Below are 24,875 nucleotides of genomic sequence, written 5' to 3'. Positions count from 1 at the left end.
AATTCATAATTCATTTAATTTCCTATTGAGCCTATAAAACATATTTCATACAACCAGGAAATATGATATCAGAGAGGTGATATAATTCCACTTGTTCTTAGTTTCCCATTTTTCTTTATTTGCATGGCAAAATGGACACAGCGCTGAATGATGATTAGTGAACCATTCTCACTCAAATTGCAGATTTATTTTCAGAAAACTTTTCATTTTAAGCCATACTTTGGTGCATCTATTCATGAAATTTAGCATGTTGTAGCTTTTATTTGATCATCGGTAAACTTTGCAGTTTTGTTAATTAACAGGCCCAGAATTGTATTTGTTGACAACTTTCAACACACTTAAGTTCTGCTGCAGAATAAATAAATGTTTACATTAAACATGATGGTCCTGTGTGTAGGAATAACTAAAGAAAATGCGTGTATTTGAATTGTATATGTATATATTATATTGTATATGTATATATGTCTGTGTTGTATATGTATTTGTAAGTTTTGAGACACTTTAAAGTTTCTTGAAACAAATTATCCTCCATTTGAAATAGTTGTAAATGTTACCTCAGTTGCTTTTATGCATACTTACACAGACACACATTCCTCAATATTCTATGTCATATTATTTTGTAATTTGGCATGTTATTTTTCTCTCATTTTGTATTCATCACAAAGGAGAAACTGTTGCAAAACTTTGAAATTAATTTAAAACTCAAAGTATGCACAGTATTCACCATCATTAATACACCAAAAGGCCTAAAGAAATTCCATCTATTTAGAAACCATATTTTAGATCCAAACCTAATATTTTAAACCAACCCAACATAAGCAACCCCTATGGTTTTGAAAGTATAAAACAATGGATATCACCTTCAATTGCTTCCTGTAGCAAGGTTTCATTATCCTAGCTATAGCTACAGTATATATTGATTCTCCTAACAAGTACAATCTGTTGAATCATCCAGCTGTTGAAAAAAGGGCACAGAATATGTATTATTCCACTGCTGAAAATAGTCCCTAATAAACGCTATTTCTTGCTGTTTGAGTATATTTGCTAAAACCTACAGTGTCCAGCCTTTCTGTAAAATAAACTACATATTTCTGTACTGTTTTTAAAGAATCATGTTTTTTGTAGAAACCAATGGACTTGGGCTGCATATTACTGTGTATTACACAAATAACATTAAATTATTTTCAGTATAGGTTGAAAACTGTTACAGTGGTCCTTTAGCAATACATTATCCAGTGTATCGCCAGTGATACACAGACATCATTTGGGAAATCAAGTGGTTGCTCTCAGATCCTTAAACACTTACTTCTTGACAGTTTTTCATCCAAGTGGTTTGATGATTTTCTGCCTGCCCTGCATCTCATGGAGTCAGCAACTCATCTTGCCTGAATGTGTCAAGATGTGGGAGGCCTGCACTAGCCTACACACACACACAAAGAAACACTGGCCCTATAGAGCCAGTCTGTCAATCCAGGTATCAGTTAATATCAGTGTCCAGTAATGGGAGGACTGATTTACAGAGCATGGACACTGCCCAGGTATTGATTTGTTGAGCTCTCGCTTTACTGAACATTCAGAGAGTAGAGAAAAGAGAAGAGAAGAAGGGCTGTAGAAGGTGAAAGTCCACAAAAATAAATGAGCAGTAAGAGGAGAATGTAAGGAAGACTGTGTGTGAGGAATGAGCAATGATGGGAAGAGAAGTATAGCATTTTGGCTGTTTAAAAAAGGCTTTATTGTTACTACTAAGGAAAGGAAATTGGGGAAAGAAAAGGAAAGGAATGAAGGGAGAGGAAATGATCATGGGTGGCAAAAGCTGTTAGAACTCACATTTTGTTTTGTCTGAAAATTCTTAGTGAGTATGCTGTTGACAATTCAACATTTGAGAGAGTCACCTGCTGAACTGACATCATTTCACATCTTCACATCTTTTCCATAATATTTAAGTACGAATTATATAGTGACAATCAGGGGTGATCAACTTTTTCTTGAGGGCACAGGCACATGTTTCAGTGAACACGTACCTGTACAGTGTTACAGTCCTTACAGTATCCTGCTTTAACTAAAGCTGTCGATTAAATGTAGTGCAATAAAAAGTACAATATTTCCCTTTGAAATGCAGTGGAGTGGAAGCACAAAGTAGCATTAAATGGAAATACTCAAGTGAAATACAAGTAGGTCAAAATTGTACTGTAAAAGTATAGCAGTAATTACTTTGGTATTACTGGTAACACAATTATTTAGCCTTCAGCACACATGGATTTTAATATTGTTCAATAACCCAACCAGGTAAAACTCCTTAATTCCTGAGTGAAAACAAAAGGTGTGTCTATTATAAAAGCTAATATCAAAAAGGTAAGACTAACTCAACCACCACAGCAACAAAAACTATTAAAATAATAAACTCTATAGTGATGTCAATGTATCTGTACAACATTTTATCCTCCATTGTCTCACTGCTTACGACTGAGCACCAGTGTTTGCTAAAATTAGATAGTACATGACATTTTATATTGATCATGAAATACAAATCTAGCATTGAAAGTGAAAGGTTGTGCTATCAGCTAGCTAATTAGTTAGTGAAATTGTAACTTCAAGCAAAAGTTAGAAACTAGCTAACATTAGCGTTCATCTGTAGATACTTGACCCAATCTTCAGTCATCAGCCTTGATAGAACTTGTCATTTCCCCAGAACTTTTTAGCATATTTACATCTTTGCTTGGAGTTTGGATGTATTGACATAAAAGGTTTTTCTTTTGCACTGTGTAACACCACATAATCATATACAATTCAAACTATTCCCAAAAGTACAGGTGCTTGGAGGGTTAGATCAAGACAAATGCAACACTTTGCTCAATATTTGTATAGAGAAATGCAAAAGCGTGGTCAGCTTCTGAACATGAATGCTGACATATATAATATTTACCTCCGACAATCAGTATTTTCCAGTAAACAGAAAGCACAAGTAAACTACCCCGTTACTCCTTAGTTACTTCAAGCCATACATTAGAAGATTTATGTGGGAGAAAATGAGGATGAAGAAAAAAAGTCCAACATCAAAGTTATCGTTCTTTTTAATCTAAACCCAAATTGTAGAACATAGACAAGTGAGAACCAGGTAGTAGTTCAAAAGCAGTTTAGTTGCAAATTTGTGGAGTATTGGATGAATGGCTTGAGATGGGCTTGATGGGGAATGTGGAGCAGCAAGTTGGGTTGAGCAGGGCAGGGTGGAGATCTGGTGCAGCAGAGCTGGACAGGCATAGTGATGGAAGGCTGGACAGTTTTCTCAACTATAATTTTCCCCCATCCTCACTGGCTCATGTGACATAATTTTAAACTTGGTGATTGGATGCACTTTGAGAGCCATAGTTAACTTTTGTGCTGTCTCTTTGTTGTCATTAAGGCTACAGTAATTTTGATAGGATGATGCTTTACAAGAGTGGATACAAAAATGGAAAGAAATGGTAGGGTCATCATAAAGTGAAGCATCCTAGTAACCTATCAAAATGATGCACAGCTTGAGAGGGAGCCACAATAATAACCAATATATATATAAGTTATACCTATCTGCCATATCCTTGATCCTAAGACTGTTTACCATTTCATAATTTAATAGTTCTTTCTTAGTGAAAATGTTCCTTGGTAAATGCTTATAATATTAGAATATTAAAAATGTGTTTCTAGCCTTGCTGTCACACTTTTTCCTACACGATTTTTCCATCCTCCCTTAAACTCATGCACTTTCTCTACTCAGCATTAATCCACTTTAACCTCTTGTCTTCCCACTCTTTTGTCCTTTCTTTCCCCTCTGCTCACCCTCTCCTTACTTGTCACTTCATCTACTCTTCATTTTTTGCCTTATACTCTCTCCTCACCTCTAACTGCTCACCTCTCAGGCCATCTCTTTTTCTAAGTGGTCTCCAACGCCTCCTGATCTCCCTTTCCATCACTTCTTTTTGCCTTGATTTCCCCTTCTTGTTTCTTCTCACCTCTTCCTCTTTCCCCTTCTCCTCCTTGTCTTGTCTCCCATCTCTTTCACGGCTTATTAATCTTCTTGTGGAGCTGGAATGCCACTGTGACACTCTCTAGACCATCTACAGAAAGCTATTGACTAGAAGTTTGGATCAAAGAAACCGCAAGGGATTTTTCAAGGGTTGCTGAACTTGTCCTCACTGCTAAGGTTAGAATATAGATTATTCACAAACTTGGACAAAGTATGGATCAGCTGCAAGGGAAGCAGAAAAGTAACAATATGCTTAAGTTAATGGGGTATACAAGAGGCAACTGGCTGAGGAAATGAGGACAAAGGATGCAGGCTTTTGTAATGAGTTATGACTTTCTTCATCATGGTTGATTGTAGCTCCTATTTGTTTGTGAAAATGATGTACCATTGTGACAAAGGGCAGGAAAGTGAGACAGGACACTTTATTTTCCAAGTCATCATCTATCCTGGCAATTAGATGATAGTAAAGGGATTTCCTGAAAACATGGGGCAGTGTCATAATAGTCTTGTAAAATTATATGAGGATACTATAAAATATAGTGTTGTGGAGGGGCAAAGGGACACTTGAAAATAAACGGTGTCAGTACAGATGGTTTATATGTGATAGGTCTTCTGTAAGAGTATATGCTGTCTGTCACTACCAAATTAGTTCAAAAACAGTTTGTGGAAGCACTGTAAGTTGCAGATGTAATTTCCTGAAATTGAGTAATTACTCTGTTAACCAAACTGACCCTTTCTGTCATTTTTCAATTAGCTATTGAGGCCCTCCTGCACACAAAATCATTTTTTGGGCAATGAATTTGGTATGTCATTGGTATGTCACCAAATTTCCTGAAGTCAAAGGTAACGTCAGCAAAATGCCTTTTTTCTGGCCAATAAAAGTCCAAAAGGCCAAATTTTACAGGTAGTTTCCCCAAAAAACCTAAAGATAGTTGTCTATCACATTATGCAAAGAAAAGCAGCAAATCTTCCCACTGTGAACCTGGAACCAGAACCAATATTATTCTAACTGTTGTATCTGTGTTCCTGATACAGGTTTTACAGATATACAGATTAATTCATACTAGACTTCACACCTTTGTTTGTCCATTTGCTGGTCCCAGTCTCCATAAGCATGTCTCATTTATATTTCTTTGCAGAACATCACTGTGCTAAACTGTCTGATTCCCATGTCAGCCTCACAATCTGGACTGAACCTCCCATAACAGATATTCACATTGATGATGTCATTTAACAGGGAATGTGACTAATAAGGCCTTTAATCACCCACCAGTTCCTTATACAGAGGTTTAGTGCACTTTTGGGTTTAGTATTCTTCCTTTCTGGCTGTGCTGTGTTTTCAGGAACATGTGAAAAATGTTATTTGGTCTAATAGAATGTTTTATGTCTGTCTGCATGACTGCCATAAACCCTACTTCTGTGACTTCTATTGCTAGAACAAATATTTTTTGTTAAAAACACTCAAAGCGAGTATGAGATACCATTTGCATATAGCACATGGTTTGTGTTGGACAGAAGGTTTTGTATTAGAAAAGTAACTTTAGTTAAAATATGTGCCAGATCCTATAACATACCAAAGTTTAACGCTCAGGCTTTACGCCAGTCCTAACAAATAAACTGAACCAGACAGGCAAACATACCAGAGTTTGTTTAAACTGAACCAAACTAAGTAGGTGTGAAAATGATCTAAATTGACCTATATTATGTCTTATAGCCAGGTGAAAAGAAGACAGACATATAGCAGTTTATACCAACTTAAACATATGGTTAAAAACAAGAAGACAAGAAAATAAATAAAAACATATATTTAAAAAAAATATGTAAAACAAATTGAATTTTTTGTCACACACCAACCAGTAGATTTAAAAATAAGTGACTCTGTATGGGAAATTGATTTACCATTTTTCCTAAAGGACTATAAAACTTACTCTTGCACACTGTTCTTATATCCACCACACACTCATGCACCAGTGGTAAGGAGAGCTGGACAGCAGTGTAGCGTACCAAGGCCACATTAGTATAATTTGAAATACTTGATGAATGGGGCACCAGTCTCTGAAGAGACACACATTTATGAATCCATAAATTCAGTCTAATCGGAGAAAGACAAAGAACCTAAAGCTAATAGTAAATAAGTGTGGGTTACACAGCAGTTCTTTGATTATAACAGTAATACTAATAATCGTTGTACAATGAACTTGAAGGACCTTGGACTTTAATTAGATCCCTGCTGAACACTCTGCATATCACATAATTATACATTCTACCAATTTTTCTTTCATACAGTCGTACTTATATTAGCTTAATATGAAGCCAAAGCTGAGATATGACATCACAAAAATATTGTTTGTGTCGAAATGATATGATTTTCTGTTGTTACAGCTGCTTGACAGCTGGTAATGAACTGAAATGTTAATAGCACTTAGGTATGCTCTGCACCCCCTGCCCCGGTGGTTTCAGGGATGATGCTGTCAGACCCTGGGCCTCAGGACAGTGTCTCTGACCAGTGTCCCTGATTACACCCTCACCTCCAATCCCTATCCATCATAACGTTGTTGTGATTTTTGCTTTGTCTTTGTTATCCACATAAAAAAAAAAACCAAATAAAACATTGTGATATGTTACATATCAGCAGTTCTTGAAGATAGACATTTAGGGGTTGACTTATTACACAAACACATCACCTTGGTTATAGAATAGTTAGATAGTTGGTTTTATAATTTTACTCAGATCTGTGTCTGTGAGGAGTAAACTGCTGGTTTCTAGTCAGGATTGAAATCTTACCTAAAGAGGGAAAGAAGAAGAGCGGGAAACCTTAGTTTGTGTGTTTGTGTGTGTGTGTGTGTGTGTGTGTGTGTGTGTGTGTGTGTGTGTGTGAGAGAGAGAGAGAGAGTCCAGGCTTCACACCTTACTCTTAATCACAGTCCTTTTTTGGTATTATTTTTCCTGTATCAAATATCAATTCAGAGTCTTATCATTACCAAAATGGAGAATGTATGTGTGTATTCACTGACCCTCTAGAGATGACCATTTGACCCAAGGTCTGGGTGTATATGCCTCTGTGACCTGCTAACAGCTGATCTGTTTGTGGAAGAGGGGTCCTTTCTCTCTGTTTCCTGTCAATTCCATAGTTTGATGATGAGAGTAAGAAAGTATCCATTTTTTCCCCCCTTATCACCCCTCATCATAAAAGTGTCTGAATTAACATTAGCCAGAGTAGACACCATCTCTCTTCAACCCGAAGAGGCTGATGTTTTGATCATAAAATTACAAGCAGGATGTGAAACCACTTTATGATGTTTTGGGGTCATCCTGGCTGTGGATCCAAGAAAAATAACACATCAAAAATAATCATGAAGTAGAGACTGATGTTTTATTCAACAAGCTGAAATATATTGCACATAGGAAAATTATCAAAACTAAATACATAATGATCTGCAGTCTTTCTCACTCTTCTTTCTCTGTCTCTGCCTTAAACACATACACAAACACACACAAAGACCTGCATTCTCACCCCTCTCTCTCACACACCTGATGAACACCGCACTGATGGTGGAAGTAAACACAGAAGTCACAGCTGAAAGATCCACAGTCGGTATTTTAGCATTTAGCATTTAGCCAGACCCCGTATGCACCTGTTGGTCACACAGCAAGGAAGGTGTTTTTTAGATTTGGGACACTTGCTGTGGTTGCCAGGTGATGAGCGAAATCAGAAGCTTCTTCTCTGCTGTAGCTGCTAATTTGGTTCTTTTTATTTGCTATGTTCTGACATAGTGAATCCTAACTCATCATGTGAATTTTGTTTTTACTCTGCAACAATTTTGACTTTAAATGTAGCAAAGTAAAATAATGGAGTTCAAAAATTGTTTTAGTAAGTAACTCTAAGTTCACAAAAAACAACTCTGTTACAGTAACAAGACTAATTGTAACTTGTCACACCCCTACATACAATTGACCATAATAATGAATGTAGAGACAAAATATTGAAACAGGAAACGCAAATCAGGACCTTGAGGATTTTTATATATAACCTCTGCAATGGAGGAACTTACTAAGGACAACAGAAACCTGTCAATTACAAAAGTGTATAGTTGTCTATTTCTCTGACTCTTCCCCTTTCCATCCATTTCACTTATTCTCCTTATGTATTCTTTTATGTCTCTCTAGCTGGTGTGTCAAGAGAGGTTGGAGGAAGTCTGACATCTCTGTTGGTTCAGCCAATCTCTGCCTTCCTGGCCAAGGCGTTACTGTCCTCTCCATCCACAGGGCAGGGAGACTCATGCATTCCTCTAGCCATGCCTCCCAACACAGGTAATGAAATCCCAAGCCGAACTATCAGTTATGTTTTCACAAGCTTTAGTTATTTTTTAGGAATGGAAACATATAGAGTACATGATAATTGAGTCATAATTGCAACAATTTAAATGTACATATTGTGCTGTACCTTCAGGCTACTGTGTTGTGGTTTCAGTTATACAGTCTTCTCTGTTACAGCAGGTAGGAAATTTATCTTTTCTGTCTACAGTATGTGTGCTTTGTGGACACCATGTCTTCTGTGGTGTCTTGTTGGGCACTAGAAAGATGAGGGGGCTATGGTAGTTGATCCAAACCATTCTGGGCTCCACATTCTCAGGAGTAAATGTTCTTGTTAGGTCTTGAATTTCACCAAGGTTTTACCCAGTTCTATTTGTGATTTTCAAGGCTGAAATTCTTGTGTTAAGTTTAAATTGTACAATTTGTGACAGAAGATTGCACATCTGCTTTTAGCTAATAAAGATAATGGGTTACCCACTTTGAGTAAAGGTTAAGGAGAAGATTAGATATCCAGGAGTAGTAGTAAAACTACTGTTTGTTTGTGAAAGGATCCAGTTCAGGACATTTGAGAGTCTTTTTTATTATAAAGCAGGTCTAGCATATTTCTGCCATGATTGTCCGAAATATCCCACCATCACACTCATCGATAGACGCCTCTTCCATTCACTCCCGTTCAAAACCTCACACATTCTGGCTGGGATGGAAAGGTAGCCTGCTCCTTCTCCTTCTCCTGGTTATTCACTCACCATCCACTCTTGATGTCTCAGCTGCTCCATCACCCAACTCTGTAATGTTTCCTGTGGTCCCGGATTCTGCTACTACGCGCACTCTCCTGGCTGGCCTAGATGTATACTGGCATTGTACTGGCAACAACCCAGGAAAATTAGCACTGCCACTCCTGCATTGGGCCTTGATGCTGCAACACTGTTGCCTAAGGCTACAGTGTATAGTTTCACACAAAATCCAGCTGGGGCATTTTAGTCAGAACTTGACAGTCTGACTTATTTCAGCGCTGACTGACTATCACCATGACCGGTGAGATTTACCAAGCTACAGTAGAAGGCTACAATGAATTACCTATGGTTGGCCTTACTGTGTGTTCAGAGGATTGCTTCGTTCATAGCTTTATTTCTATGCATTCTGAAATGATGCCCATGATAGTCAACTTTGCATTCTGAACCTGCTAATTTACTAAGATAAACCATTCAATTAACAAGTATTAGTCATAATATCAGTCTTGTTTACATTATCATCTGTCCTTCTGCTGCAATCCATTTGCAAGCTTTGCAGGGATCCCTTTCACCCACATTGAGGACAGTACCAGGGCTTGTCACTGTTATGTCTATAATTACAGTAAAGATGCTTTTATGCCTTTTATATTCGATTCAGGCTAGAGTTGAAATTATTATTTGATTAATTAATTCGCAAATCAAAAGAAAAATAATCTATCTTTGATTATTTATTAATCCTTGAAGTAATTCTTCAAGTAAAAATACCAAGCATGTCCTGTGGGGATTTGATGTTTCTCTTTGTTTTATGTTATTGTAACCTAAATATCATTGTGATTTTGATCATTGCTCAGATGAAACGAGATATTTGATTTCCCCTCGGAATTTAAAAAAATTTGAAAGGAATTTTTCATCCTTTTCTGACATAATAACTGATAACCAGCTTGGAACACAAACACATGGACATGAATGGACCAGGGACACAAAGCAGGAACTGCAAAACTATTTTGATTGCAGTGAAGAGTTTTTGTCTTTTTTGTCTTTACATACTATTTACACTGTCTGTATATTGTATGCATTGCTTGAGAGCCTGAACCAAATTTCTTGTGCGCGTGTTAACATACATGGCGACTAAATCAGATTCTGATTGTGATTCTGATGATATGTTTTGGGCTTCCGTCCATTCAAGATAGGGGAAACAACACGACACATTCTTTTGTTCCACAGAACAAAATAAACACCATCCCCCACAATTCTTCACTTTTACCTGAGGATGACCTCCCCCAGAGCGCCTCCTGACCAGTGAGTGTTGGGCATTGTGTTACATGTGACCCAAGGTGTCACCAGACAAAAAAAAAAAACAGCTGTGCCCCTTTGTTCTCTCTCTTCTCTGCCTGGATCTCCTAGGAGCCACAATGCTCTCTTCTCCTCTTGGCCATTCCAGGAGCACCAAGGCTCCCGGCTTTTCTCTGCAGGCCTGCTCACAGCAAAATGCTCCACTTCACTTTTCCTGAACAGCAGTTAATCAAGAGTGAACAGGTTTAGTGCCAGCAGCCACGACACCAAGGTCTGCTGATTTTACAAGCAAAAGGAGCTACAGCAGAGTTAGCATGGAAAAGCTAACTCAGTAAGAAGAACAAAGGAGCAACCAGCGACCTCCTCAGCAACACTGAAGCAACATAGCCAGACTGGACTTTACCAGGAAGCCACACAAACTCACTAGACTTTACAAGTACACTGGAAAGGACTTCTCTTTTGTTCCAAGGAAAGGGTAAAGTTGACTGGGCTAGCCTAACCTAGCACAGCATAGCATAACATGGCTAAACACAGGACTGTTAACCTTCCTCAGTATATATGTGCTGATTTGGTTGATGTTTTCTCTGAGCTTTGTTGTTGTGAGGTGTGCTTAGGTCGTTGGTTGGTCATATATCTACTGTCTTCCAGATTTTAGCCTACCTCACATCTCGAAAACTGTTTGTTTCCATCAGCAACCTCAGGTCTCCCACGCCCTCCCCCTTTCACATGGTATTACCCAGTTGTTGGGCCATTATTATTCATCATTTACATTCTACCTCTCAGACACATATTTCGTCAACACGGTCTCAGTTTTTGCTGCTATGCTGATGACACACAAATATACATCCACACCAAGCCAACAGACACCTTGCCACCTTCCAACCTGACATACTGCTAAAATGACATCATGCTTGGATGACATACTACTACCTCAAATTCAATTAGGATAAATCTGAAGCCATTCTCATTGCCTCCCCAGCCACTCCCTGGGTTCATTACATTCTCTGTTGCTGAAATAAAAAATCGTGGTGTAACTCTAAACTGCACCCTCTGTTTTGACAAACACATTAAAAACATCACCAAAAACATCCAAATTCAATCTGAAAAACATCTCCAGACCAAGCCCCTCTGTTTCCCAAACTGCTGCTGAGACTCTCATCCATTCATTTATTACATCCTGACTTGACTACTGCAACACTCCTCTCCTTGGTGTACCCACACACAGGTTAAATAGACTTCAGTTTGTCCAAAATTCAGCAGCAATAATTCTCTGCCACATATGATCCTGGGAGGACATCACCCCCACCTGATGAATTTACACTGGCTCCCAGTTAAATACTGCATTCATTTTAAAATACTCCTGCTTGTTCACACATATCTCTACCTCTCCAACCTCTGGAATGCTCTCCCTCAGACTCTGCACCTGTGCACCTCTTTTGCTTCTTTTAAGTCACAATTTAAAACTAATTTCTTTAAGCTGGCCTTTGCTGGTGCTCTTGTATGTGTGTGTAAGTATATGTGTACAAGAAATGTTGATTTATTTTACCTTGTTTGTTTCTGAATATTTTTTTTACTTTGTAAAGCATTGTTGGGTGTCTTGAAAAATGCTTATGAATAAAAATGTATTTTTATTATTATTATTGTTAATATTATTATATTTGCTGAACTTTTGCCGTTAAGGCTGGTGCCCCTGAGGATAAATTTAATTCATTGTAGAGTTATCATTTAATAACATTATTGATATTTTTGTTACTTTCTGTTAGCCAGTAATTGTTAAACCACGACTAATGCCCAGAATATGCAAGCATTACACACTTGTATATGGGATGAGAGCACTAAATGACTCATAAATACAACAAAAACCAAAGCATTAATATGAAAAAAAATCAACAGCAGGTTTAATACTTCAGTACATCAATATGTGTCTGAGCTGCATTTTTCCTCATTACTCTGCTTGATCTAAGTGGATCACCTTTAGTCTTTACTGCCCACTTGTACTAGCACATCAGTCCCTCTACAGTGACTCATGGAGAGCATAACCTGGAATCTCCAGCATTACCAGCTTGGATGACTCACAGATTTGACACAACTTCCTCATCTCCACTGTGGCTCTGATTTCAGAATTTTTTTTTTTCGTGCAACTTCACTATTTTTTCTTTCTTTCTTTCTTTCTTTCTTTCTTTCTTTCTTTCTTTCTTTCTTTCTTTCTTTCTTTCTAACACTGTCTAAACTTTACATGATGAGCAGTTATTAGCCCTAAGACAGAACTCCAGCAAAATGCTTTTTTTGGTAATAAAGAACATTTTCATTTTACAAAAACAGTCTTTGTTTCAACTGTGCTGTACTTGCCTATATGTGTAGACTGACATGACAGAAATGCTGTACAGTCGTGAGAATGACACAAATATTAATTTTCACAAAGTCTGCTGCTTCAGTTTTTATAATGGCAATTTGCATATACTCCAGAATGTTATGAGGAGTGATCAGCTCAACTGCAATTAATTGCAAAGTCCCTCTTTGCCTTGAAAATGGACTTTATCCCCAAAAAAACATTTCCACTGCATTTCAGCCCTGCCACAAAAGGACCAGCTAACATCATTTCAATGATTCCTCCGTTAACACAGGTGTGGGTGTTGATGAGGACAAGGCTGGAGATCAATCTGTCATGAATGAGTTAGAATAACAGACTGGACACTTTAAAAGGAGGATGGTGCTTGACATCATTGTTCCTCTTCTGTTAACCATGGTTACCTGCAAGGAAACATGTGCAGTCATCATTGCATTGCACAAAAAGGGCCTAACAGGGAAGTTTATAGCAGCTAGTAAGATTGCACCTCAGTCAATCATCTATCGGATTATCAAGAACTTCAAGGAGAGAGGTTCAATTGTTGCCAAACAGGCTCCAGGGCGCCCAAGAAAGTCTCCTAAAGTTGTTTCAGCTGCGGGATCGGGCCACCACCAGTGCAGAGCTTGCTCAGGAATGGCAGCAGGCAGGTGTGAGTGCATCTGCACGCACAGTGAGGCGAAGACTTTTGGAGGAAGGCCTGGTGTCAAGAAGGGCAGCAAAGAAGCCACTTCTCTCCAGAAAAAACATCAGGGACTGACTGATATTCTGCAAAAGGTACAGGGATTGGACTGCTGGGGACTGGGGTGAAGTCATTTTCTCTGATGAATCCCCTTTCCGATTGTTTGGGGCATCTGGAAAAAAGCTTGTTTGGAGAAGACGAGGTGAGCGCTACCATCAGTCCTGTCTCATGCCAACAGTAAAGCATCCTGAGACCATTCATGTGTGGGGTTGCCTCTCAGTCAAGGGAGTGGGCTCTCTCACAATCTTGCCTAAAAACACAGCCATGAATAAAGAATGGTACCAGAACGTCCAAGAGCAGTTTGGTGATGAACAATGCCTTTTCCAGCATGATGGAGCACCTTGCCATTAAGCAAAAGTAATAACTAAATGGCTCGGGGAACAAAACATAAAGATTTTGGGTCCATGGCCAGGAAACCCCCCAGATCTTAATCCCATTGAGAACTTGTGGTCAATCTTCAAGAGGCGGGTGGACAAACAAAAACCCACAAATTCTGACAAACTCCAAGCATTGATTATGCAAGAATGGACTGCCATCAGTCAGGATTTGGTCCAGAAGTTGATTGACAGCATGCCAGGGAGAATTGCAGAGGTCTTGAAAAAGAAGGGTCAACACTGCAAATATTGACTTATTGCATGAACTCAGTGTAATTGTCAATACAAGCTTTTGATACCTATAAAGTGCTTGTAATTATATTTAGGTATACCATAGAAACATCTGACACAAACACCTAAAAACCCTGAAGCAGCAGACCCTGTGAAAATGTAATATTTATGTCATTCTCAAAACTTTTGGCCACGACTGTACAAGACAGTGACAGGGCGGCTTCATCACTGACTGTGGGTGACACGCACAACTATGCCTATCACATCTCTCCCTATCTCCTTGCCATTCTGGTTAAGCTGAGACACTGTTATCATTCCTCCTACCTTCACTGTTTTAGTAGTGCGATCAAGAGTGCACACTTGGTAGTTCTATTGCTTTACGCTTACATTCACATCCAAACATGCACACACAACGATATGTTGCCTAGCCATGTGCGCATGGCATGTTCGCCTTGCCTCGCCATCTCTCATCCATGGGTCTGGTTGGCAAAACAGGGGTGTAACACGGTTAAATAATTTGATCTTGTGTGCTTCAGGGTCATGTGAACAGCATAATTCTGTTTCCTTTTTTTAATATTTGTTACAAATAAGTGGTCTTGTTGAAAGAAATATTCACGAAAATATCTTGTCAAATTATATTTTGGTTTCAGAAACTATGAGTACTTGCTATAGCAAGATATATATACATATATATATTTGTACTGCTTGGAAAGCACATTAACTGCATTATTACTGGAAGTTTGAGCCAGTTGTTGCAGTCAAGTTCAGGCAGCAGGGGAGTGTGAACAAGTTCACACCTCCAGAAAACAAATCCTTTTGTTCTGCTAATTCAGTGGGTGTATGGTTCATTGAGAAAGACTGTAAATACTTTCTCTGCACTCCAAAATGGACAGGCTTATAGGGCATATGGAGGCTGCAGTAACAACGGAAGTGCTACCTCTTATTATCTTATTTTCAGGTAATCCTGTGTCCTATTTCCTTGCTACTACTTGGAAAGCACATTTACTGTGAATAATTTCTGGAAGTTTTGGTCAGTTGTTGCAAGTTTTGGGCAGCATGGAAGAGTAAATTAGCTTACACCCACCAGAAAACAAACCTTTTGTGCTGCTAATTCAGAGGGCATACTCAGTTGCATGCAATCAATCCGAATGTGTGTTTAATAAGGCTCTTGCTATGGCAAAGGTAAAAACTATCATTATGCTGAAAGGCAAAAAATCCGGCCAATTTCCTGTCCTCTCAACAGCCCGCATCTATATGTATCCTTGTTGGACTATGGTATGAAATTACTAGTGTGCAGTTATCAAAGTTGATTTCATTTCTGGCTATGCTAACCAGCTACCCCTACTGCTTCTGGTGCTCAGTGAGACCTGGATCCAACCAACTCTGTTGCCACAGCTTGGCTTTGCACTAACTACACATTCTCCTGTACTTCCTGTCTGCTTGGCCAAGGAGGTGGGAGTGATCTTCTAATTTCCAACTAATGGACATTCACTCAACTGTTGCCTTCAAACAAATCCTCCTCTTTCAAGTACCATGTTATTATGGTGACTGTTCTGGTAAGGGTCTCTGTGGTTGTCTGGATGATTTGTGGATGAGCTAGACACACTGTTGTCTTCTATTCCTGAACAAGGCTGTCCACTACTCATCCTTGGTGATATGAACATCCACTTAGACAATCCAAGCTCTGCAGACTTCCTGTCCCTGATACACTCATTTGACCTGAAACGTGTCTGTAGCCCTCTGACTCACAAAGCTGGTAAAGAACTTGTGTAGTTGCCTTACAGTGACACCTCTGCACCTTTTTGACCATTATTTCATTTGCTTCACTGTTCGCCTCCCAGATCTGTCATCCATCCCGCCACCTTTGGTTTCCTTATGCTGCAACCTCCACAGCTTGTCTCCCACCCACTTTTTCTCACCTCAGCTCTGCCTTCTGTTGGCACTTTTTGCTCATTAGAGGTCAGTGATGCCACAGAGTCTCTCTGCTCTGCTTTGACCTCATACCTGGATAGTTTGCATCTTTTATCCACCAAACCTCTAACCTGCTTCACCCATGGTTGACAGACACCATTTGAAAACTGTGCACCGATCTCAGAGCTGCTGAGAGAAAATGGTGCAAAACCAGTGACCCTGCTGACCTCATGGGCTATCAGTCACTCCTTGCATCAGTGCTCCCAAACCCACCAGACACCAAACCTCTTGGCCATTATCTTTGCTTCCTTCTTTGCTGAAAAGGTGGTGGCCATCAGTTGCCAATTCTCTGAACCCAGAGACAACCAGTCTCCCCTGGCAGGTTGCAAGTCTCAAAAAAATGCAGCACATAGTAGACCTCCAACATGTCCATCCCTTTCTCTTCAGGCCAAGGACACATCTTTTCTCTCATTCATTCCTCATTCCTACTGAGAACGATGTGTCAAAACGTCTGACCAGAAGCCATCCTACTACACGTGCGCAGGACCCACAAACCTTCTCCAAGCTATATCTCCCACCATTGTACCTGCAGTCACACATAATAAATGCTTCACTGGGAACATTTTCAGCTGCATTCTAACAGGCTCTGGTAACTCCTCTTCTCAAAAAGCCCTCACATGATCCTGCTCAAGTGGTCCAATCTCACTACTTCCATTCTTATGTAAGTGTATAGGAAAGATGGTTTTTAAGGTCTCAGAATGCCTATCAAAGAATGACGTCCTTGATCTAAATCAGCTGGGCCTTAAGAGTGGCCACTCCACTCAAATGGCCCTGTTGTCTGTGATTGAACCCCTAAGGGCAGCTATAGCTGCAGCTTATTCTTCAGTTTTTATCTTGCTGGACCATATCAGCAGCCTTTGATACAATGAACCACGGCATCCTGCTGTCTGTACTCTCTTGTGCTCTACTCACATGTCGCACTTTCTTGGTTTGAATCCTATCTCACTGGGTGCTTCTTCAGTGTGTCATGGCAAAGACAAATCCCCTCCCCAGTGGAGTGCCCTATGGATCGGTACTGGGTCCCGTACCCTTTGCAATATACGCCACCTCCTTGGGTCCAGTTATCTGTCCATGACTTCTCATACCACTGCTATGCAGACAACACCCAACTGTACCTGTTGTTGCTGCTGGAGGAACCCGCAGTCACTGCACAGATGTCAGTCTGTTTCTCTGACAAATCTGCATGTATGACGGAACACCACCTTCAATTAAACCTCTTTAAGAATTAATTCCTAGTCATCCTGGCCAGTCAGTCTCTCTGTAATGATATCAATGTCACCTCTTCATCTCTTACCCTAATCAAGTTCGCAAGAAACCTGAGTGTCATGCTTGATGACCAGCTACCCCTCTCTGACCATGTTGCGTCTGCTTCCTGGTTGTGCTGCCAAACCAAAGCCTGCTGTTGCCCGCTGGCATTTCGGTACAATGGAGCTGTAGCAGTGCATTTACATTAACTCGAACCAAGTGTGTGGTATCTCCAAATAATTGAGAGGTTTAGTCGGTTTAGTGGAGGCAGCATTCTGACCACAAAGAAGTCCTCTGAAACAGCGAAAAACATTGTCTGGATAAGCATAATCTGCCTCAGGAACTGCTCCATGAAAATGCAGGAGAGTTCAACAGTGATGAGGTGAGAGATATGGCAGAAAACACAAAAATAAAGACAGCAGCTGCATACAGCCCATGAAACAATAAACATATGGACCAACACACCCAAAAACCTGCTGAGAATATAATGAAAGTAAAGACAAGTAATGGATGTGACTGGGACACTCCACTGGATTGGGTTCTTGTGGCAAAAAACACCATGCAATATGTCCATGGGTATAGTCCTCATTAGTTGGTGTAGGAAGAATAAACAACAAGAAAAAGCAAATGCAGTTGTCAAGGATTGTTGGTTATTAGCACACTAACAATACATTTCAGCTAAATCATTGAGCCATAAATATCGACAGCTTTATAAAGGGAAAATGAGAAATAATCCGGACGATTCCACCGTAAAAATGCATTTAAAAACACCAAATTTAACCTGGTAAAAAAAAAAAATATATATATATTCACTGTTATTATAGCTATAATTGAAATTGCAGCAGCTGATCACTTAAGTCTCGAGTCTTTCTCCTGTGGAAATATTTTTTTCAGTTTCATGCAGTTTGCTCTCCTAGTGTATTTAGTCTCTGTGCCAGTTCATCTTTGTTCCTTGTGACAAGCGATCCTGCCAGTCCTAGTATTTTCTCTTTTTTCTCCTGTGTGTGACTTTTTCATCATTGTTTGACCCTGCCTCTGCTAGTCCTTTTTGGATTTGTTTGGCTGTCTGACTGCTGTCCTGTGTACTGAACCTTTTGCCCTGGTGAAGAATCTTATTTTTGGAAACCTGATTCTGGTTTGAATCATAGTAGCAGTAGTAGTAGCAAGTACAGGAACGCGGGAAACCAAGAAAATCTGATTTTGATTTATGGCCATAAAGTCACTAGAGAGAGAAGGTTGCAATAGATAGATGAGTCAACAAAACATTAAACAAAACATCGGAGACCACTACTGTCTTTCAGTTTTCTTCTAAGATTCACCACTGGTTTCTTTTAGTCAGGACCACAGTCATTCCCTAACCTGAACTGAATGGTTATAATTTCAACTATCATGACAAAGCGTGCCTTAATCTGAACAAAATAAGGTTAAGGGACCCTTTAGTTTAAACCCAAATTACATTTCACTGACCCATACTTTTCGTAAGTCGTTTTGTGGCTAAGTCTAACCAAAGCTTAACCACAGCATTTTTGGAGTGATTTTTAACAGTTTTGGTTGATATTTTGCTGTTTAACTTGAAGGACTTGTTGACAAACTGTACCAAGTAATAGGAACATTAAATTTAGCAGTATTTGTGGTAGTGGTGCCATTATCATCGTGGGATTAATTTTTAGTGCCTCTTAAATGTCTGAATGCTGTTTCAGAAGCTTTTCCACTTTTCCAAGCCACAAAGTAATAGCCCTTAGCAACTTCAATCCAAAGTATTTTGGTATTGAGCTTCAAGAGCCCATATCTGTTGACCCTAAGTACAGATAAAGGAAAAGCAATAGGAATAAAGGTAAGGAGGCATGCAGAGATAACATTTAGTCTATATGTTAGAGGCAGTTATACCTGTCGCTGAGCAGGCTGGTCAGTGACTCGTGTAGAATGTTTCTCTCAGTCCATTATTTCATGTCTCTCCTAACACAGTGCAGTCTAAAAAAAGCCTCCAAAAAGATTAGCAGTCATGGGAACTTTATATATAGGCCTGCTCTCTAACCCTTCTTTTATTACATGCCTATTTTTATTGTAGTTGTATACTGTCCTTGCTCTTGTTATTTTGTGCTGTTTAATTACTTGAACTATTTTTATTGCGCTACATTTTTGATTGCCTTGAAATGTGACTTGGCTGTTGGGTGAGTCTCTTGGTTAGGTCATCATAAATGAGATGCAGTTCTTAATTAACCTATTGCGAATGAGGTGAGATGAGATGCAGGGACAAGTACTTACTGTAGGAGCTACCAAGACCTTCTTTCACACAGGAGAATGAATAGATTAATGAAAGAGATACTTTCTTTTGATTATTCTTAATGGTTATTTCCACATTCCTCTTTGAAGCCACAGGTACTAAAACATGAAGGGATTGGGGCAGGACATTACTGGTTGCCACAGCAAAAATTGTCATATAATGCTTGTGAAAAATGACATTCTGTAGATAGGCACTCCTCCTATGAAGGAGGACAAAAAATCAGCAAGGGAAGCAGTGTCTTTACCGTTAAAGGTTTGTCTCCTTTTAATCAACCATTTTTAAATTCAAGCAGAAAATATCTGAAAACAAAAAGGAAAAGAAATATATCATGAGTTTAATTTCCTTCGCCTGGAAAGAGATTAATAGATAATAACAGGAGAGTGGGGGTATTTAATTGTCATTCAAACAAGAGAGTACTGGGTAGAAATGTATAGAAAGAAGAGCAGAAAGAAGGCAAACAGGAGAAAACAAGATGAAGATGAAGAAGGTGAAATAGGTCATAAAGGGGTGGTTCAACCAAACTGAAAAAAATTGTATTTCCTGACCTACTGCTAGTGGTATCTAATATTATTGATGATTTGGGGATCTGTGTCTGTGAGATTTTTGCTACCACCAATACATTGGAAGAATGAGGTTTTCACATCACTGAACATGACATTTAAACCAGACTAGAGTGTAAAGTGTGTACTAATAGTTTTAATGTTTAGGAAGGTACATGTATGTTGGTCATGTCCTTGCTCGCCATCTTAGTTGAGAGTGTTTGTGTGCATTTGATACTGAACACTTAACACACAGTACGATTAGGTTGATGGGAGTGTTACTTTTGCAGGTATTTGGTCATAAATTAGTATTAGTATTAGTATTAGTATTGGACAAATGAAATGATAAATGATTAGGGAGCTAGATAAAGAGTAAGTGGATCAAAGTATAGTTCATCCTCTGGGGACCATGAATGTGTGAACCTAAGTTTACAACAATCCATCCAATAGTTTTGGAGATATTTCAGTAACAACCGAAAATATCAACCTCATGGTGGTGCTAGAGGAAAAGTCAGGGGATCACCAAAGTGATTAGAGGTCATCATCTTGAATACCCTCTTGACCTTGAATGTGTGAAGCACATTAAATATTGTCTTGAGATTGCAAATTTTACACATCTAGGCTTACTTTCTCATTGAGACATTCTGGCTCAGGCCTTGTACCCTGCCAACCACCGCTGCTTGTGCCTGGTTGACAGGTGAAAGGGCAATGCTAATCAAGATGGAAACATTGGAGAGACTCTGCAACACATCTTTAAGCCTCAGTCAGACCCAGACTCAAGAGTTTTTTGAGGAGCGGGGAGTTTACTGTGCCCCAAAATCAGCAACTGAAAGATGTATTAGATGGTAAGCGTAGTTACTTGTTTATGCTGTTTGTTAGCTTGTAACTGGCAATGGCTGACACAGTGCTAGTGGCTGTTATAATGCAACCTCTTGCTTTCTGTACTGACATGATTTTGGTGACTGGTGAAAGAGTAGTGTGAATCAAGATGGTAAGCATTAGTGGAAACATCAGATAGAGTCAACCACACATGTTTGAGCTTCAGTCAGACCCAGACTCACATGAGGAGTCTGTTCTGCTCCAAAATCGGCAACTAACAGACACATCAGAATGCATCAGTGCAATCAGTTATGTCATTTGTTAGCTTGCAACTGGCAATGGCTATCACAGTGTTAGTTATTGTGCTAATGCAAACTCTCACTCTGTACTGACAAGGTTTTGGATTTATTTTTCCAGCCCCTAGTCCCCGCATGATGACAGGATTGGTTTCCTAGGAATTTTACATATGAAACCCTGGCTGTCTGAATCCATTTTTATTTTCATTGGTTCACTGCAGTTCCGAGGTGGAAATAAGCAGCCATGGCATTCACCTCTTATTTTGCTCATGATATGTCTTCTATTTGTCAGGCCCTATTGGTTGTGTACAATGATGGCAGAATTGTCAGTGATGGACATCTCAAAACCTTAGCAAATAAAACTACACATATAATGCTTAAAGGTTTTTTGGCAAACCATGCTTTGCAAGGTGTGTTTGGGGAACTAAACCTACCAGGGTAAAGTTAGGAAAAGACAGCTGAGTCTCAATTATAAATATATATATGTTAGTCTGTGTCATTTTTTTTTTTGCCATAATGCCATAGGTTTGGTGAGATCTTACAATTTTGGCGTGATCTCTTAAGATACTGCTCCAATAGATGGACTTTGGCCTTAGCATATTGAGGTTTGACTGTGTATGTGGTTAGGTGTGTTTGGTGTAAGAGAGAGAGAGAGATGTGATGGATATTATATTAAGAGTTAATCACTACTTTTAAGAGTGTAAATCTTATTCCAGCATCCTCACTACAGGACACCACACTGCCACCTTCTGCCCCCTCTCCTCGGTCTTTCACTTAAACCTCCAGTCCCTCATCCCCCTCCCTCCAGCCTTCCCCAGCAGTTTTTTGGGGTGTGCAAGGGAATCGTCATCTCTTGTTGCCAGCATGTTGGCCTATTGTATGCGTGTATGGTCTGTCCGTTTCCATTTATTCCCCAATAAATCCAAGCAGCTGGTCACTGACTGGAACGCTGCTTTCTGCTGTTTCCCATGTTGCACAGATAAAACACACACACACACACACACACACACACACAGACACACACACACACAGACACACACACACACACAATTTGTCACTGTTATGCACCCATGCTGCCTGAGTAAGTCACACAGACATCAGTGATGCACCCCCAAGAACCAGTGGCCTCAGACATGAGCACAATCGATCCTTCATTGCTGGGGGGCTGATTTTGCATAAATATGCTACTCTTGCCCCAGTATTGTTTTCAGATGTGTGCTTTAAGCTCATCATGTTAGTGATTTATTTATATAGTTATTTAAAAAAAATCCAGTAGTAATGGATTTTTATTGGATATTTTTTGGTTTCAAATGGTAGTTTTTTTTTTTAGCATCTTTTACTTGATACTTTTTCGCCACTTCTTGGTTTGTGTAATCTTTGGTATACATTCACTGTATCTTTATTTACTCTGTCTTTTGTGGTTTTGGGGTCTTTCAGTGATAGTAATGCTGTGTTTCAAGTCAGTGGACATGTATTGTGTGTCACACTATCTAAATAGTGTGTCAGATGCTGTTCCAGTTCTGGCCAGGCTACTGTTGGGTTTGGAGTGCACAGTTTCTGTGTGTGTGTGTGTGTGTGTGTGTGTGTGTGTGTGTATGAGAATGACCAAGATTAATTTCCATCCAGTGGTTCTGCAAGGTAGGCTTGTTTTTTGAAGTGTTTCCATTACATCAAATGAGTTTGAAAAAGGGAGAAAATGGGCGTGAGAGAGGGAGAGACAAAAGGGAAGACAGAGAAAGAGAGAGAGCACGAGAGAGATGTAATCTGTCTCCAATCGATTGGCTGCACCTCTGACCACTCTTGGGATCCCACTATCATTTGTTTCCATCTGTCTGCCTCCTTTCATTTTTTTCTCTCTTTTTAATTCCCTTTCTCCTTATTTTTCTCTTTTAATTCCCATTCAATTAAGGCTGGTTGGATTGGTTGGCCATTGGTTAATTGCTCAGGGGGCCTCCATGCAGACCGCCAGACCTTAAAGAGATGACGTGGCCACCCTTACAGTGGTCTCAGCACTATGTGTAGGTGTGTGTACAAGTTTCTGCATCTATATCACTACTTGTTTGTGCCTATGGACATACCTACAGGAATGTCCAGTTGTGAATATTATATATTTTAAAAGGCTCTTTCTCATAGGTCTATCACTTACAGTATTAATTACTATTGCTGTCCTGCATACTTTTTATTCCTCGTATTATTATTCTTTCACTTATTTTTGCTGAAAAGCTCATTTTGTGGCATTGGCATTATTGGGAACCTCACCAGCTATCATCCATCTGCTAATCACCAGTTATTATTGTCTCATCATATAGCAACACATGAGCCACTGCTTTGATATGGAAAGTGGTATCTAATGTATGCAACCAGCTAGCAACAAATTATTCCTGGAGCACACACCAAGCAAGCACATTTAAACGTCTTCTAAAATGTAGTATTTGTTGTTGAAAATGTGGTAACTCTATTTATTATCTACATTACCGTCTGTCATTCTAAAAACTACAGTCATTTCCTACAAATATATTTGTCAGTTTTACAAGCTGAGTGTTGATGTGTTTTCCCTGCATATGCATTCCTCTTTTTTTTTGGTACTTACAAATTTATTTGGAAAAAGTTTTGTATTTGCATTTCAGCAACTACATTTCAGAGTCTTTGTTTATTGCTTTACTCTTTTTATCGTTCTATTTGCTAATCTGAATAAATACCTTGTGCTTTCCTCATGGCTTTGGTATATATATTTATATGTGTGGGAATGTGTGTGTCTGAGAAAGCATGTCCACTTCTTCCAACTCCTAAGCCCTTTTAGATTGACTAATTCACTGAACACACCCTGTCCCCATCAGGACTTGGAGCTTTGGCTCTGACTCTGTGTGGTCTGTCTGTTGACCAGACAATTACCAAGCTCGTCCATCACTACCTCTAGGGTGTGTTGCAAGCCCCTGTTTACCCTGCTAAGGCTAACTGATTGTACTCACACATTTATACACTTATACATGGACATAAACGTACACACACAGCGCTTCTGCTGCTCAGAGCTTCAATGGAGTGAATATTGGGCTGTGTTGACATAAAGAGTGTAGGGACTAGGGGAAGTGTGACACAGAGTAATATTATCCTATCTGCACATCATAAATCACCACTAAAGGTTTTGATTGGGCAAGCTGGCTCATTTACAACTATTACATTTTTATTTGTGGTTAATTATGGTGTTCTGATAGACCTTATTGACAATAAAATAAGTTGCCAGTTGCCAGTTTCCTTCGGCTCCTAAAAATTAACCTTCAGATGAACCAAGGTGCACTTTACACATTTCATGACCAATGTGTTTGTGTGAAATGCTGGGATTTGCTCCCATTCAGACACAAGACCATTAATGAGCCCAACCAGTGATGTGAGACGATGAGGCCAGTCTTGCGAATGGCATTCCAGTTCATCCCAAAGGTCCTGGATAGGGTTGAAATTGAGGCACAGAATTGGAAGCACACTATTGTCTAAGTGTTACTGTTTTTTGGAGTTTAAGTTAATTGGAACTGGTACAAACTGAAAACAACTGGTACAAACAGGTTTTCAAAATAACACAATAAAGTCCTCAAACCATTGGCTTTCTAGTGGTTAAGTGGAAGCAGATATAAATCTTTAATATTCAGAATGTGAAGGCCGGATGATCTATGGAGAGGCCAAAGATGCAAGTAGTGTGC

At 39.3% G+C, this 24,875-nt stretch overlaps 1 protein-coding gene across 5 annotated transcripts in view; it reads left to right on the top strand.

Moving 5' to 3' along the window:
- LOC139626812 (inactive N-acetylated-alpha-linked acidic dipeptidase-like protein 2) overlaps positions 1–24,875 on the top strand; it is a 496,369-nt gene that overhangs the window by 313,865 nt on the left and 157,629 nt on the right. For all 5 annotated transcript variants that reach the window (XM_071487314.1, XM_071487318.1, XM_071487315.1 and 2 more), the window contains one exon: positions 8,168–8,311. In XM_071487314.1, coding sequence (XP_071343415.1) covers positions 8,168–8,311 — 144 coding nt within the window. The remainder of the gene's footprint in view (positions 1–8,167; positions 8,312–24,875) is intronic.

Source organism: Trachinotus anak, unplaced genomic scaffold, assembly GCF_046630095.1.
Source record: "Trachinotus anak isolate AG129_WGS33_773 ecotype Australia unplaced genomic scaffold, CSIRO_AGI_Tana_v1 ptg000010l, whole genome shotgun sequence".
NCBI classification, from domain to species: Eukaryota; Metazoa; Chordata; class Actinopteri; order Carangiformes; family Carangidae; genus Trachinotus; species Trachinotus anak.
Note: the sequence above shows the minus strand (reverse complement) of the source record. Positions and strands in the feature narration are given on the sequence as shown.